The sequence below is a fragment of the Arachis stenosperma genome, chromosome 5 (genome assembly GCF_014773155.1).
Source record: "Arachis stenosperma cultivar V10309 chromosome 5, arast.V10309.gnm1.PFL2, whole genome shotgun sequence".
Taxonomy (NCBI): domain Eukaryota; kingdom Viridiplantae; phylum Streptophyta; class Magnoliopsida; order Fabales; family Fabaceae; genus Arachis; species Arachis stenosperma.
In genome coordinates, this window is record NC_080381.1 from 118,355,785 (window position 1) to 118,373,284 (window position 17,500).

At 30.3% G+C, this 17,500-nt stretch overlaps 1 protein-coding gene and 2 pseudogenes across 1 annotated transcript in view; all 3 read left to right on the forward strand.

Annotated features, from left to right (window-relative positions):
• LOC130981996 (protein TIC 214-like) overlaps positions 1–4,163 on the forward strand; it is a 6,118-nt gene extending 1,955 nt beyond the window's left edge. Inside the window, 2 exon segments of the mRNA XM_057905792.1 lie at positions 1–1,498; positions 1,501–4,163. The exon segment at positions 1–1,498 is cut by the window's left edge and continues 1,955 nt beyond it. Of these exon segments, the coding sequence (XP_057761775.1) occupies positions 1–1,498; positions 1,501–3,752 (3,750 nt within the window). The 3' untranslated portion in view covers positions 3,753–4,163.
• Positions 3,811–9,962, forward strand: LOC130981223 (uncharacterized; annotated as a pseudogene).
• Positions 9,963–16,156: 6,194 nt separating this feature from the next.
• Positions 16,157–17,058, forward strand: LOC130980124 (NAD(P)H-quinone oxidoreductase subunit 5, chloroplastic-like; annotated as a pseudogene).
• Positions 17,059–17,500: the final 442 nt, after the last annotated feature.

The window sequence follows — 17,500 nt, forward strand, 5'->3', positions numbered from 1 at the left end:
TTTTTAACTGAAATTAGTTTTTTTTTTAACTTAATCCATAAATTTTCTGAAAAATCAGTATCAGCCTTGAATTTTGAAGGACTTGTGTTCTTTCCGGAACATGCACACATAACGCCTAAAAAAATTCAATTCTTATTTGACGCAATTCGAACAGATCTGAAGGATAAAACAATTAAAAAAAAAAAATGTATTGTAATAAAGGAAATCGAAAAACAAGTTCCTCGATGGCCTTACAAACTAATCGATGAAATCCAAGACCTCGAAGAGGGAAACAAAGACGAACAGAAGTATGGAATTCGTTCCCGAAAAGCCAAACGTGTAGTTATTTTTACTCATACTAAAAAATCAAAAGATTCTAATCCTTATGGGGATACTAGAAAAACAAATAACACTGATGAAAAAGGGGAATTGGCTTTAATACGTTATGCACAACAACCAGATTTTCGACGAGACATAATAAAAGGATCCATACGTGCTCAAAGGCGGAAAACTATTACTTGGAAAATTTTTCAAAAAAGTCTGTATTCGCCCCTTTTTTTGAATAAAATTGAGAAACCCCCATTTTTTTTTTTGAAAAATTTTGAACCAATGAGACAAATGCTTTTTCTGTTCCAAAGGAGGCTGCGGACAAAAACAGGATTAGAAAATCCGTATTATACAGAAGAAGAGACAAAAGAAAGTAAGGAGGAGGACAAAAGAACAAAAAAAGAACAAGAGGAAAAAAGACGTATAGCAGTAGGAGAGGCCTGGGATAGTTTTATAGTTGCTCAAGTAATAAGAGGCTCGTTATTAATAACCCAATCGATTCTTAGAAAATATATTGTATTGCCTTCGTTGATAATAATTAAAAATATTGTTCGTATGCTTTTATTTCAATTTCCCGAATGGTCAGAAGATTTTAGGGATTGGAATAGAGAAATGTATATTAAATGCACCTATAATGGTGTTCAATTATCCGAAACAGAATTTCCAAAAAAGTGGCTACTAGACGGTATTCAGATACAAATTAGATTTCCTTTTCATCTGAAACCTTGGCACAGATCTAAGCTACGATCCACTAAAAAGGATCCAATGAAAAAAAAAAAAAGGGACTTTAGCTTTTTAACAATTTTGGGAACGGAAGTGGAATTGCCCTTTTCTCGCGTTACCCGAAATCCATTTGCCTTCTTTCATCCCATTTTAACGAAACTAAAAACTAAAAAAAAAAAATGGCAAAATCATTTTTTTCAGGTTCTCGGGATTTTAAATGCAAGAACAAAATTGTTTATAAATTTTTTAAAAGAAAGAGCAAAATGGATCATCAAAATTTTTCTATTTATAAACGAAAAAATAAAACAATTCCCAACTTTAGTGCTACTTACATTCCAAAAAATCGTTGGATTTAAATTAAGTCAAAATCAAAACGATTCAACAATGAGTAAGAAAAATCCAACGATTTACAAATCAAATACTAGAATAAACTCTATTAATTGGACAAATTCTTCATTGAAAAAAAAAAAGATAATGCTAAACGAAAGACAATCATTAAAAAAATGAAAAAAATGGCCAAAGAAAAGAAAAGGGGGAGTTTAACAGCAGAGAGAAATATTATTTCGAAGAAAGCAAGTTTTTATGCTAAAGAATTAGCATTAAAAAAAAATATTTGGCAGATATTACAAAAAATAAATCCTCTATTAGCTTATAAGTCACAAAATCCTCTATTAGATGACAATTCGAAGCATTCTTTTTTAAATACTCTCATGGAGAGGGTATACCTAAATATCTTTCTGTGTATCATTTTGATTTGTAGCATTGATGTACAACTTTTTCTTGAATCAAAAACAAAAAAAAAGTCCATTTACAATAATGAAGAAAATGTGGAAAGAACTGATCAAACAAATAAAAGTATAATTTACTTTATTTCGCTTCTCAAAAGATCTTATGATCTTAGGAATACGAATTCCCATAAATTTTGTGACGTATCGTCATTGTCACAAGCATATGTTTTTTTTAAATTATCCGAAACCCAAGTTATTAACATATATAAGTTAAAATATGTTTTTGCATATCATCGAAAATCCCCTTTTCTTAAGAATGAAATAAAAGATTATTTTTTTGGAATACAAAGAATATTTGATTTTCAATTTATATCCAAGAACCCCCCCAATTCTCTAATGAATCAATGGACAAATTGGTTGTTAAAGAGTCATTATCAATATGATTTATCTCAGAGAAGATGGTCTAGATTAGTGCCACAAAAATGGAGAAATAGAATCCATAAACGTCATGTCATTCAAAATAAAGATTTAAAAAAATGTGATTCATATGAAAAAACCAGATCAATTCCTTACAAAAACCAACAATTAGGCTCATTAAAAAAAAACACACAATATGAATATGATCTTTTTTCATATCAATCCATTAAAGATAAGAAAGACTCATATATTTCTAGATATGAATCATCATTCCAAGCAAATAAAAAAGAATTTCTTTCTTATAATTACAAAACATGTAAACAAAAAGGATTTGATCCAACGAGCGATATCTCTATAAAGAGATATATAGCAAAAGATTACATTATAGATATGGAAGAAAATCTGCATAGAAAACATTTAGATTGGATGCTAATAAATAAAGAAATATTAAATCATTCCATACCGAATGAAGATTTTATTAAGGCATATACGAATAACCCGTGGATCATACCAATCGAATTCCTTTTTTTCAATTTAGATATAAAAAAAGATGTTAGTGAAAATAGAAAATTTACTGGAAGAAAAAAAAAAATAGTTTTTAGATCATCAAAAAAAAAAAAATTGGAATTCGAGTTAGAGACTCGAAATCAAGCAAAAGCGGAAGACACGAGTGGGGTGGATTTGGAATCATCTCTTTCAACCCAAGAAAAAGATATTGAAGCAGAGTCTACAGCATCAGGATTGGCCAGGAAAGAGGAAAAAAAAAAATACAAGAACAGAATGGAGGTAGAAATAAATCTCTTATTAACAAAGTTTTTTATTTTTCAATTGAATTGGAAGGGTTCCTTAAATCACAGAATAATGAATAATATCAAAATTTATTGTCTCCTGATTAGGTTGAAAAAAAATATAAAAGAGATTGCTATAAGCTCTATTCAAAGAGGAGAACTCAATCTAGATCTTATGGCAAATCAAAAGAGTTTAAGTCTTACAGGATTGACGAAAAATAAAAAATTGATCGAAAAGGAAAAGGCAATGTTTATTGTGGAACCAATTCGTCTGTCTAGAGAAAAGGATGAACAATTTTATATATATCAAACCATAGTACTTTCATTGCTTCATAAGAGTAAGCGTCAAATTAAGAAAAGATATCCAGAAAAAACCAATGTTGATAAGACGAACTTTGCAAAATCCATTCCAAGAACAAGAGATCAAAAAATAACAGAAAATAAAGAAAAAAATCATTATGATTTGCTTGTTCCTGAATTCTTTTTTTGCGCTAGACGTCGTAGAGAATTAAGAATTCTAATTTGTTTCAATTCTAAGAATAGAAATAGTGCACATAGAAAAACAACATTTTACAATAAGAATAATAAAGTAAATAATTGCTGTAACGTTTTGGCTGAAAATAAGGATCTTGATAGAAAAAAAAACCTAATGAATTTCCATTTTTTTCTTTGGCCAAATTTTCGATTAGAGGATTTAGCTTGTATGAATCGCTATTGGTTTGACACCGATAATGGAAGCCGTTTCAGTATAGTAAGGATACATCTGTACCCACGATTGAGAGGTCGTTAATCTATAATCTATATTTCTTTCTTCAATTTAGCGTAACATATCCGGTATGCGGATACAAATGGATACACGCATAGATGCGCACACGCATTGTGTTAACTGTATTCTGAGGCCTTGATACTAATTCAATTATATATCCTTTAGATATAGATACAAAAAGGAATCGAAAAAATCGTCTTATCGTCTTATATCTACTTTTATCTATATAATTATATATATAATTAGTATTTTATTTTTTAAATCGACCATTTTTTTTTACAGAAATATAGTATGATTTGACATCAGAATCGCAAAATGTTAAGGAAATTTAGATTATTGTATATACAAAATACCTAATTTTAAATTAGTATCATTACTATTACAGATCAAACAAGATATCTATAAAATATGGAAGGAGGAGAAGAACGCTTTTAACTTATGGTAAAAAATTTATTTCTACCAGGATTTTCACAAGAAAAAAAAGAAAAAAACCCCGGCTCGGTTGAATTTCAAGTATTAAATTTCACCAATAAGATACGAAGACTTACCGCACATTTGGAATTGCACCGAAAAGATTATTTATCTCAAAGAGGTTTACAAAAAATTTTGGGAAAACGACAACGGCTACTATCTTATTTGTCAAATAAAAATAGAATACGCTATAACAAATTAATAAATCAATTGGATATTCGGGAGTCAATAATTCGTTAATTGAATTTGAAGAGTCATTTTGAATTATTCGATTTTTTAGGTCTTGAATCTTGATTAATTTTTTTTCTTTCGAAATTCATGGAAGAATAAATCGAGGAAAAACCTATGAATGGGACAGCTAAAGAAAAGATCTCATGGTAGTCAATATGGACCTACCACCCATCAATGCATGGTGTTCTTCGACTTATTGTTACTCTAGATGGTGAGGATGTTATTGATTGTGAACCATTATTGGGTTATTTACACAGAGGGATGGAAAAAATTGCGGAAAATCGAACAATTATACAATATCTGCCTTATGTAACACGTTGGGATTATTTAGCTACGATGTTCACAGAAGCAATAACCGTAAACGGACCAGAACAGTTGGGAAATATTCAAGTACCCCAAAGAGCCAGCTATATTCGAGTAATTATGTTGGAATTGAGTCGTATAGCTTCTCACCTATTATGGCTGGGACCTTTTATGGCGGATATTGGTGCACAAACCCCTTTCTTCTATATTTTTAGAGAAAGAGAATAATGATCTATTCGAAGCTGCGACAGGTATGAGAATGATGCATAATTTTTTCCGTATCGGGGGAGTCGCGGCCGATCTACCTCATGGTTGGATAGATAAATGTTTGGATTTCTGCGATTATTTTTTAACAGGGGTTGTTGAATATCAAAAACTTATTACGCGAAATCCCATTTTTTTAGAACGGGTTGAGGGAATAGGCATTGTTAGTGGAAAGGAAGTAATTAATTGGGGTTTATCAGGACCGATGCTTCGGGCTTCCGGAATACAATGGGATCTGCGTAAAGTTGAAAATTATGAGTGTTATGGGGAATTTGATTGGGACGTTCAATGGCAAAAAGAAGGAGATTCATTAGCTCGTTATTTAGTTCGAATTGGTGAAATGGTGGAATCCATAAAAATTATTCAACAGGCTTTGGAAGGAATTCCCGGCGGACCATATGAGAATTTAGAAATCCGTTACTTTGATAGGGAAAGGGAACCAGAATGGAATGATTTTGAATATCGATTCATTAGTAAAAAACCGTCTCCGACTTTTGAATTGCCGAAACAAGAACTTTATGTAAGAGTTGAAGCCCCCAAAGGAGAATTGGGGATTTTTCTAATAGGAGATCAGAATGGTTTTCCTTGGAGATGGAAAATTCGTCCACCCGGTTTTATCAATTTGCAAATTCTTCCTCAATTAGTTAAAAGAATGAAATTGGCCGATATTATGACACTAGGGAGTATAGATATCATTATGGGAGAAGTTGATCGTTGAAATGATTATTGATACAACAGAAGTACAAGATATCAATTCTTTTTTCAGATTGGAATCTTTAAAGGAGGTCTATGGAATTCTATGGGTATTTGCCCCTATCTTTACTCTTGTATTGGGAATCACCATAAGTGTACTAGCAATTGTATGGTTAGAAAGAGAAATATCCGCAGGTATACAACAGGATTGGACCTGAATACGCGGGTCCTTTGGGAGTTCTTCAAGCTCTAGCAGATGGAACAAAACTACTTTTCAAAGAGAGTCTTATTCCATCTAGGGGAGATACTCGTTTATTCAGTATCGGACCATCCATATCAGTTATATCCATTATAATAAGCTATTCGGTAATTCCTTTTGGATATAATTTGTTTTATCCGATCTCAATATCGGTGTTTTTTATGGATTTCTATTTCGAGTATTGCTCCGATTGGACTTCTTATGTCAGGATATGGATCAAATAACAAATATTCCTTTTTGGGTGGTTACGAGCAGCTGCTCAATCGATTAGTTATGAAATACCATTAACTCTATGTGTTATCAATATCTCTACGTGCGATTCGTTGATACAAAAACTTCTCGATGCTTGCTATGGCCCTTTCCTTGTAGGACAACTTTATAGGAAAATAGGAAAAGGGGCAGAATAAAAAAAATTCATTATTATTCTCACTTCAAGTCTGATTGAAGAACAAAATCTGATAGTTATATGAGTGAAATCAGACAGCTTCTATAGAAATAGAAATTCGAGATTCTATTTAGATAATTTACAAATACTATATTAGATTAGATAGTAGATTACCAGCCTATTATATATATATATTATATATATATAATATATATTATATTTATATATATTATATATGGGTATATGGTTATATATGTTATTTCTATGGTATGATGATTTGAAATTGCAGTCAAAATATTGAGTCTCATTTTCTATGTAAAAGAATTAAGTGAAAAAAAATTAGAAACAGACGAGTCTTATTACCCCAGGATTGGATAATTAGTAATCTTGTCTTGAAGCGGGCTCAAAAGACCAACCTTATTGAGATTGAGTTTTGCTACTGTTTGGATGATTTTATTCATGTATTAACAGAAACATAAAATAAGGGCAGCTCAAAAAAAAGAAGTGGATGGTTAGAAGCACCAAGATACACAAGGGATTAGTAACACGGATTATGTAAATTGTCAAAAGGAACATTTCCACATAATCTAAATAAAGAATACTAATTGGGGCTTAAAGTTGGTAGAAAAGAGAAGGCAGTCCTCCCCCAATTCCGATCTAGAGTATGCTCCTATCCACTGATTAAATAAATGACTATCGGGAACGAAATAATCCGTTAATCTTTTTTTTTTTAAGTATCCCCTTTTGATTTGCACAAAAAAAGACGAATAGGAACAAAAAAAATGACCCCGTCGTTTTGTTTTCTCTCTCTCTCTTTTTCTGAAGAGAGAATTTTTCTAATTTATTAGAAAAAAATATGCAAGTCTTTTTCGTAACCTAAAACGATGGACGGAGGGTTATAAAGATAATTCCAAAATATTTTCTTTATTGAAGAATAAAGCTATTACTTAATAAATTTTTGATTTTTAAGGGATAAGATCAATTCAGAAGGACCTTTTGTATCATTTAGAATATATATAAATTAATTTTATTTGTCTTTATTTAAAAATACAATGAGAACAGACAGAATTCAATTGGTCTAATTCAGAACCATCCGATAATTTTTAATCTTATTAATCTTAGGGATATCGCAAGAAAGAAATAATCGGCTAGGTCCTTAGGTTTATTTAAGGCTTTCGAGGAGCCGTATGAGGTGAAAATCTCATGTACGGTTCTGGAATAGCGATGGGGACAGTAACGTTCTCACCGACTAGCATTATCTAATAGTTTAAGTACAGTTGATATAGTTGATGCACAATCAAAATATGGTTTTTTGGGGTGGAATTTGTGGCGGCAACCTATAGGTTTCGTCGTTTTTCTAATTTCTTCCCTAGCAGAATGTGAAAGATTACCTTTTGATTTACCAGAAGCGGAAGAAGAATTAGTAGCGGGTTATCAAACCGAATATTCGGGTATCAAATTTGGTTTATTTTATGTTGCTTCCTATTTAAACCTATTAATTTCTTCATTATTTGTAACAGTTCTTTACTTGGGCGGTTCAAATATCTCTATTCCGTACCTATTCATTTCTGAGTCTTTTGAAATAACTAAAGCATATGGAGTTTTTGGAACTACAATTGATATCTTTATCACATTAGCTAAAACTTATTTGTTTTTGTTCCTTTCTATCACAGCAAGATGGACTTTGCCTAGGCTAAGAATGGACCAATTATTAAATCTTGGGTGGAAATTTCTTTTACCTATTTCTCTCGGCAATCTATTATTAACAACTTCGTCTCAACTATTTTCACTGTAAAATATGGATCCTCTAGATTTGTAACTTGTCGCAAACAAGAGAAAGAAACAAAAAAACTATTTCATAGATATTCACGATATGTTCCTTATGGTAACTGGGTTCATGAATTATGGTCAACAAACAATCCGAGCTGCAAGATACATTGGTCAAAGTTTCATGATTACCTTATCCCACGCAAATCGTTTACCCGTAACTATTCAATATCCTTATGAAAAATTAATTACATCAGAACGTTTTCGCGGTCGAATCCATTTTGAATTTGATAAATGCATTGCTTGTGAAGTATGTGTTCGTGTATGTCCTATAGATTTACCCGTTGTTGATTGGAAACTGGAAACAGATATTCGAAAGAAACGTTTGCTTAATTACAGTATTGATTTCGGAATTTGTATATTTTGTGGTAATTGTGTTGAGTATTGTCCAACAAATTGTTTATCAATGACTGAAGAATATGAACTTTCAGTTTATGATCGTCATGAATTGAATTATAATCAAATTGCTTTAGGCCGATTACCAATGTCAGTAATTGATGATTATACAATTCGAACTATTCTAAATAAAAAATAATAGGATATAATAAAATCGTTTTATTTATTTATAAGAATTCAATATTAATATATAAATATAAATCATATTAGATTTCACATTATTCTGTTTCATATATCATATATATAAATAGATATGAAACAGAATAATATAAATTTGAAAAATAATAAGATTAAATAGAAAAAAAAACTATTCCATATTTTCAAAATAAATTTATTTTTATTAAAATATTCTTTTATTCTATCTATTTCATTTCGATATCTGTTCTATAACTATTCTATAACTATATATCTATATAGTTAGACTTATATTTAGTTATACTTATATACTAATATATACTTATATTATATATTATATAGTTTCTCGACCTACTCTTTCGTATAACGAATGAAATAACATAAATCCCATAACTTAACTGGTACCTATTCCGACTTGTTAGGATTTGATGAAATTCAATGCGGAGAGAAATCTCGTAGATAAAAGATTTCCCTGGTCGTATCAAAAAGGTCATGAAATTTCGATGCATTTATCTCTTATTTTACATATAATGGATTTACCTGAACCACTACATGATTTTCTTTTAGTCTTTTTGGGATCATGTCTTGTATTAGGAAGTTTAGGAGTAGTATTTTTTACCAACCCCATTTTTTCTGCTTTTTCATTGGGACTAGTTCTTGTTTGTATATCTTTATTTTATATTTTATCAAACTCCCATTTTGTAGCTGCCGCACAACTACTTATTTACGTGGGAGCTATAAACGTTTTAATCCTCTTTGCTGTGATGTTCATGAATGGTTCGGAATATCACCAAGATTTTCATCTTTTTACCGTTGGGGGTGGAATTACTTTGATGGTTTGTACAAGTATTTTTGTTTCACTAATAACTACTATTCCAGATACATCATGGTACGGGCTTATTTGGACTACAAGACCAAATCAGATTATAGAGCAAGATTTAATAAGTACTAGTCAACAAATTGGAGTTCATTTATCAACAGATTTTTTTCTTCCATTTGAACTAATTTCAATAATTCTCTTAGCTGCTTTGATAGGTGCAATTGTCGTGGCTCGCCAGTAAGAAATTTTTTTAACTTGCAAAAAAAAAAAAGAATTCTTTTTTTTCCTCAGTTATTTCGATTTAATTCTCTGTAAATGTAAAAAAAGAGTGTTTATGTAGAAAATTTTTTTTTTTGCGAATATATTCTTTTTTTCAGACTTTTTTTTTATTCTTTAGTCAATTGAATTGGTTGAATTGTTGTTCATATTATATTAATATTATAGTGAATCGAAATTGATAAGGAGTTCGTCAATGATGCTCGAAGATGGACTTGTTTTGAGTGCCTATTTATTTTCTATCGGTATCTATGGATTGATCACGAGCCGAAATATGGTTAGAGCCCTTATGTGTCTTGAACTTATACTGAATGCAGTTAATATAAATTTCGTAACCTTTTCTGATTTTTTTGATAGTCGCCAATTAAAGGGAAATATTTTTTCTATTTTTGTTATTGCCATTGCAGCCGCTGAAGCTGCTATCGGACCGGCTATTGTTTCTTCAATTTATCGTAACAGAAAATCAACTCGTATCAATCAATCGAACTTGTTGAATAACTAGTATTTATATTATTTATATTGAATAAAACTAGTATTTATATTGAATAAATAGTATTAATAGTGATTTATCATATAAATATTAATTTTGAATAGTGTAATTCAACAAACTCGCACGTTTGCAAAAACGTAAGAAATCAAAGTATCTTGGTCCCCTCTCCTCTTATGAATTGATCCAGAAGTCGGTTTTGAGTATCAAAATTCAGGTAAATCGTTGATTCATCTAGTGTCTAAATATATGATTTATTTACGAGTTTACTAGATCGAAAATTTTCCATTTTTGGTGTTAAAAAAAAATTATAGATCCAAATCCAATGTCACATTCAGTAAAGATTTATGATACATGTATAGGATGTACTCAATGTGTCCGAGCCTGCCCCACCGATGTATTAGAAATGATACCTTGGGACGGGTGTAAAGCTAAGCAAATAGCTTCTGCCCCAAGAACGGAGGACTGTGTCGGTTGTAAGAGGTGTGAATCCGCCTGTCCTACAGATTTCTTAAGTGTTCGAGTTTATTTGTGGCATGAAACAACTCGAAGCATGGGTCTAGCTTATTGAGACCGCCCCTTTCTTTTTTTCAAAAAACAAACACCACGAGAATACGTTTTTACTGGCAAAAATCTGCGCTCAAAATAGAAAGATATTTCTATTATCTTTCTATTTTGAGCGCGGGTTTTTCTAGCCCAAGTGTATCTTATTTTTATCACGAATTATTTTCCTTGGTTAACAATAGTTGTACTTTTACCAATAGCCGGGGGTTCCTTAATATTCTTATTTCCTCATCGAGGAAATAAGGTAATTAAGTGGTATACAATTGCATATGTTTAATCGATCTGCTGATAACAGCCTATGCATTTTGTTATCATTTCCAATTGGATGATCCATTAATCCAACTGACAGAAAATTATAAATGGATTAATTTTTTTGATTTTTACTGGAGATTCGGAATAGATGGACTCTCTATAGGACCCATTTTATTGACGGGATTTATTACCACTATAGCTACTTTAGCGGCTCAACCGGTTACTCGAGAATCCGATTATTCCATTTCCTGATGCTAGCAATGTACAGCGGTCAAATAGGACCTTTTTCTTGTCAACATTTTTTTTTCATCATGTGGGAATTGGAATTAATTCCAGTTTATATACTTTTATCCATGTGGGGGGGAAAAAGAAACGTTTGTATTCAGCTACAAAGTTATTTTATACACTGCGGGAAGCTCTATTTTTTATTAATGGGAATTCTAGGTATCGGTTTATATAGTTCTAATGAACCGACATTAAATTTTGAAACATTAACTAATCAATCGTATCCTGGGGTGCTCGAAATAATATTTTATATGGGATTTCTTTTTTTTTGCTGTAAAATTGCCGATTATACCCTTACATACATGGTTACCGGACACCCACGGAGAGGCACATTACAGCACTTGTATGCTTTTAGCCGGAATCTTATTAAAAATGGGCGCATATGGATTGGTTCGAATTAATATGGAATTATTACCTCACGCTCATTCCATATTTTCCCCCTGGTTAATGTTATTAGGTTCAATTCAAATAATCTATGCAGCTTCAACATCTCTTGGTCAACGTAATTTAAAGAGAAAGAATAGCTTATTCCTCGGTATCTCATATGGGTTTCATAATTATTGGAATTGGTTCTATAAGTGATACGGGGCTCAACGGGGCCATTTTACAAATTATCTCTCATGGATTATTGGTGCTGCGCTTTTTTCTTGGCGGGAACTGGTTATGATAGACTACGTCTTCTTTATCTTGACCAAATGGGTGGAATGGCTATCCCAATGCCCAAAATATTCACAGTTTTCAGTATCTTATCAATGGCTTCTCTTGCATTGCCAGGCATGAGCGGTTTTGTTGCAGAATTGATGATTTTTTTTGGAATACTAACCAGTCAAAATATCTTTAATGACAAAAATACTAATAATTTTTTTAAACACAATTGGAATTATATTAACTCCTATTTATTCATTATCCATGTTACGGCAGATGTTCTATGGATACAAGCTTTTTAATACACCAAAATATTTTTTGATTCTGGTCCGCGAGAATTATTTATTTCGATTTATCCTTATACCCGTAATAGGTATTGGTATTATCCAGATTTTATTTTCTCATTCTCGGTTGACAAGGTTGAAGCCATTCTATCAAATTTTTTCTAAATTTTTTTAATGAAAATTAATACAACCCCCCAAAAAAAGAGAAATAAACCACATAACAAAATTGGAATTAATTATATGTAAATATGTTTGTTGTTTGTGAGAACCCCTTGAATCATTACATTACTACTTGATTTAAAGGGTTCTCGACAATTCCATTTCTTTATTCTTTATCTAATATCAAATATTATATATAAATAGAATATCGAATATATACTAAAATTTCTTATATATTTTATATATTAGTATATTAGATATGTATATATACTTATCTCTTATGATGTATATATACTTATGCTTTCTTTATTTGTATTTGCCAGAGGTTTTTTCCTTAATTAAATTCAATTCAATTAGATGTAAATGAACCATAACTGTGTAATCCTATACCTAATAGATTGATTCCTAAATAACATATCCAAATTATAAGAAAGCCCAGAGAGGCCGCTATTGAAGAATTTACACTTTCGAATTTCGTATTTTTTCGAGTATGTAAATAAATCGCAAATATGGTCCAAGTAATAAAGGCCCAAGTTTCCTTGGGATCCCAATTCCAATATGATCCCCATGCCTCATTAGCCCATACTGCTCCTGACAGAATACCTATCGTTAAAAAGAGAAAACCCAGACTAATAATACGATAACTCCAACGATCGAGTTGTTGAATAAACTGAGACCTGTAATAATTTCTAGAAGAAGAAAAAAAGTTTTTGTAAAACATTGTTCCTTTCATTCCTATTCATGTATTGGATCTCAAAAAAAGAAAAGGATTCATTTAAAAAATACAAATTATTGCTTTTACCCAAAATTTGTATGACTTCTCCAAATGTAATAACTAAGATTCCTACAGATAATAACGATCCACATAAAAGAGCTGCATAGCCAATATCATACTTACGTGCATCATTAACCAATGAGATTGTAAAGCGGGTACTAATATTGCAGATTGATGGATTTCGGTTAAAACACCCGAAGTAGCAAAGCCTTGGGTAAAATAACACTCGGTGCGATTATTGCACTTAAATCGTTTTTATGCTTTTTAAAACAAAAAACTATATGAAAAATAGAAAAACCCCAGGAAAGAAAGATTAATGATTCATATAAATCACTAAATGGTAAATGGCCCGACAAAAACCAACGAGTAATTAACAATCCCGTTATACAGAAAAGCTTATTATCATACCATTTTTGGACAAATCATGAAATCCTAAGATTTCATTGACTAATAGAGTTATCAAATGAGTTGAAATTACAATTGATACGACCGAAAACGATATATGAGTTAATATATGCTCTAAAGTTGAAAATATCATAAAAATAAGGTGTCCCAATAACTAATACTAGGAAGATAAATCAGAAATTGAATTCATTTTAGGACTTACTCTTTTAGAGTAAAAGATGCCATGCCGCCACTCGGACTCGAACCGAGATGCTCTAGCACTGCTTCCTAGAGCAGCGTGTCTACCAATTTCACCATAGCGGCTTACCCGAAATCATAATAACCTATTTATTGTAAATCGTCGAGATTGAAAGAATAAATTCGAAAGATGCAATTTTTTTTAGTAATTAAAAAATATTAAAGAAACAAAAGAATTGTATTCTAATTATTTCTTTTTTTTTTTTCTTTGTTTTTTTTATAAAAATTATTAGAAATTAAATTATTTATTCACTTGAATATATATTTATATTCATATATTCAAATGAATAAGAAGAATTCGTATATATAGAAAGAGCTTAACAAAAGATATAAACATTTCAATAATTATTATTATTATCTCGTCGGAAATGGAACAAAAAATTCGTAGTTTTTCATTTATTATCAAATCTTTTTTATTTCTATTTCATTTTTGAATCCAAAGAGATGCATATTCTTTTTTTTTTTTAAAAAGAAATTCAAAATTTATCATTTTTTTTATAAATTTATTATATTCAAATGAATAAGAAGAATTCGTATATATAGAAAGAGCTTAACAAAAGATATAAACATTTCAATAATTATTATTATTATCTCGTCGGAAATGGAACAAAAAATTCGTAGTTTTTCATTTATTATCAAATCTTTTTATTTCTATTTCATTTTTGAATCCAAAGAGATGCATATTCTTTTTTTTTTTTAAAAAGAAATTCAAAATTTATCATTTTTTTTATAAATTTATTATATTTTATGAGTTATAAGTAAAAATTTTTATTTAATAGAATTATTTTATTTAAAAATTCTATTAAATAAAAATAATTCTAAAATTATGCTAATTCAGAGTATTCCAACGTTTGTATTTTTTATACAAAAAAACTTTTTGAATTTCCCGTAGAAATTGATTGCGCTAATGATAAGCTTTCAATGCTGTCCAAAAACCTCTCCTTTTCCAAAGAGTTTTTCGGATTTTTTTTTGGATCTCGAGGTGCGTTTCTTTGGAACTGCCATGCAACTGATATAGTTTTTATTGCTACAAGTCATGTGAAAGACATATCTTCTGTTCCGTAAAACAAATAGTTCTTTTATTTGATTAATTAGCCATTTTTTTTTATCCCCTCTTTTTTTCTATCTTTCTATCTAAAGTAAAACTTTGAATATTATAACACTTTTTTCAAAATTTTGCCAAACATAGATATCTGTTTAATGTAAAAAAAGAAATTACTTCGAAAAAACTAATGCTTTTGAAATAAAAGAAAAAAATTCTTATTTATTCGATTGGGTCATGTCATATGAATTTAATTTTACTGCATATCAAACAAAATAAACGAATGTTTTTATTTGATTTGACAAATTTCGTTTTATGAGAATTTTTTACTAAAATACAAATATTAAAAAAAGTGTATTAGGAATTTGAATTGTTTATTCGACCTTTTTTAGTACTTTGAAATATTCGGAAATATTAGAAGTATTGTGCAAAGATTCAGAAAAAATAATTCTATTTATGTTCACTCTTTTTTTTTTATTAACTGAAGCCTTTACAAAAGAGATAAAACCGACGAATAAGAAACAAAACTCATTAGGAAAAAAAATATTTTATCTTTTATTCTTTTTTTATGGAATATACACATCAATCTTTATGGATCATACCTTTCATTCCGCTTCCAGTTCCTATGTTGATAGGGGCGGGACTTCTATTTTTTCCCACAGCAACAAAAAATCTTCGACGTAGGTGGGCTTTTCTCAGTATTTTATTGTTAGGTATAGTTATGCTTTTTTCCGTCGCGCTGTCGATCGATCAAATAAATAACAATAAGAGTTTCATCTATCAATATGTGTGGTCTTGGACTATAAATAATGATCTTTCTTTAGAATTTGGTTACTTGATCGATTCACTTACCCTTATTATGTTAATATTAATCACTACTGTTGGCATTTTGGTTCTTATTTATAGTGATAATTATATGTCTCACGATCAAGGATATTTGAGATTTTTTGCTTATATGAGTTTTTTTAATGCTTCAATGTTGGGATTAGTTACTAGTTCGAATTTGATCCAAATTTATATCTTTTGGGAATTAGTTGGAATGTGTTCTTATCTATTAATAGGTTTTTGGTTTACACGTCCTATTGCAGCAAATGCTTGTCAAAAGGCATTTGTAACTAATCGTGTAGGGGATTTTGGTTTATTATTAGGTATTTTAGGTCTTTATTGGATAACGGGTAGTTTGGAATTTCGGGATTGTTTCAAATATTCAATAACTTGATTTTTAATAATTATCTTAATGTTTTTTTTGTTACTTTGTGTGCCCTATTGTTATTTTGCGGTTCCGTAGCTAAATCTGCCCAATTTCCCCTTCATGTATGGTTACCGGATGCTATGGAGGGGCCTACTCCAATTTCTGCTCTTATACATGCTGCTACTATGGTAGCGGCGGGAATCTTTCTTGTAGCTAGACTTCTTCCTCTTTTCATAGCTATACCTACCATAATGAATGGAATAGCTTTCATTGGTATAATAACATTATTTTTGGGAGCTACTTTAGCTATTGCTCAAAAAGATATTAAGAGAAATTTGGCCTATTCTACAATGTCTCAATTGGGTTATATAATGTTAGCTCTAGGTATGGGATCTTCCCGAGCTGCTCTATTTCATTTAATTACTCATGCTTATTCAAAAGCATTGTTGTTCTTAGGATCTGGATCAATTATTCATTCAATGGAAACTATTGTTGGATATTCTCCAGAAAAAGTCAAAATATGGTTCTTATGGGTGGGTTAACAAAACATACGCCAATTACAAAAACAGCTTTTTTAATAGGTACGCTCTCTCTTTGTGGTATTCCACCCTTTGCTTGTTTTTGGTCCAAAGATCTGATTCTTAATGATAGTTGGTTGTATTCGCCAATTTTTGCAATATTAGCTTATTTTACAGCTGGATTAACCGCATTTTATATGTTTCGCATCTATTTACTTGTTTTTGAAGGATATTTCAATGTTCATTTTCAAAATCTCAATGGCAAAAAAAAAAATTCATTATATTCAATATCTTTGTGGGGTAAAGAAAGAAAACAAAAAGTAAACAAAAGATTTTATTTAATAGATTTATTAACATTAATAAATAATGACCAGAAATATCTTTTTTTTAACAAGAGGGCATATTTCCATAGAATTAATCAAAATGTCAAAAGCATAACACGTCTTCTTATTGATACTACTCATTTTGATACTAAAAAGCCTTCTCCTTTTTATCCTCATGAATCCACCAATACTATGCTTTTTTCTATGTTTATATTAGTATTATTTACTTTGTTGGTTGGAGTAATAGGAATCTCTTTTAGCCAAGAAGGAACAAATTTGGATATATTATCCAAATTGTTAATCCCTTCTATAGACCTGTTGCATCAAAATTTTCAAAATTCTTTCGATTGGTTTGAATTTTTAACAAATGCAACTTTTTCGGTCAGTCTGTCTTTTTTCGGAATATTTATAGCGTCTTTTATCTATAAGCCCGTTTATTCGGTTTTACAAAATTTGAACTTAAAAAATATATTTGAAAAAAATGTTCGTAAAACAAAAATTCTAGAAAAAATAATCAATGCCATATATGATTGGTCATCTAATC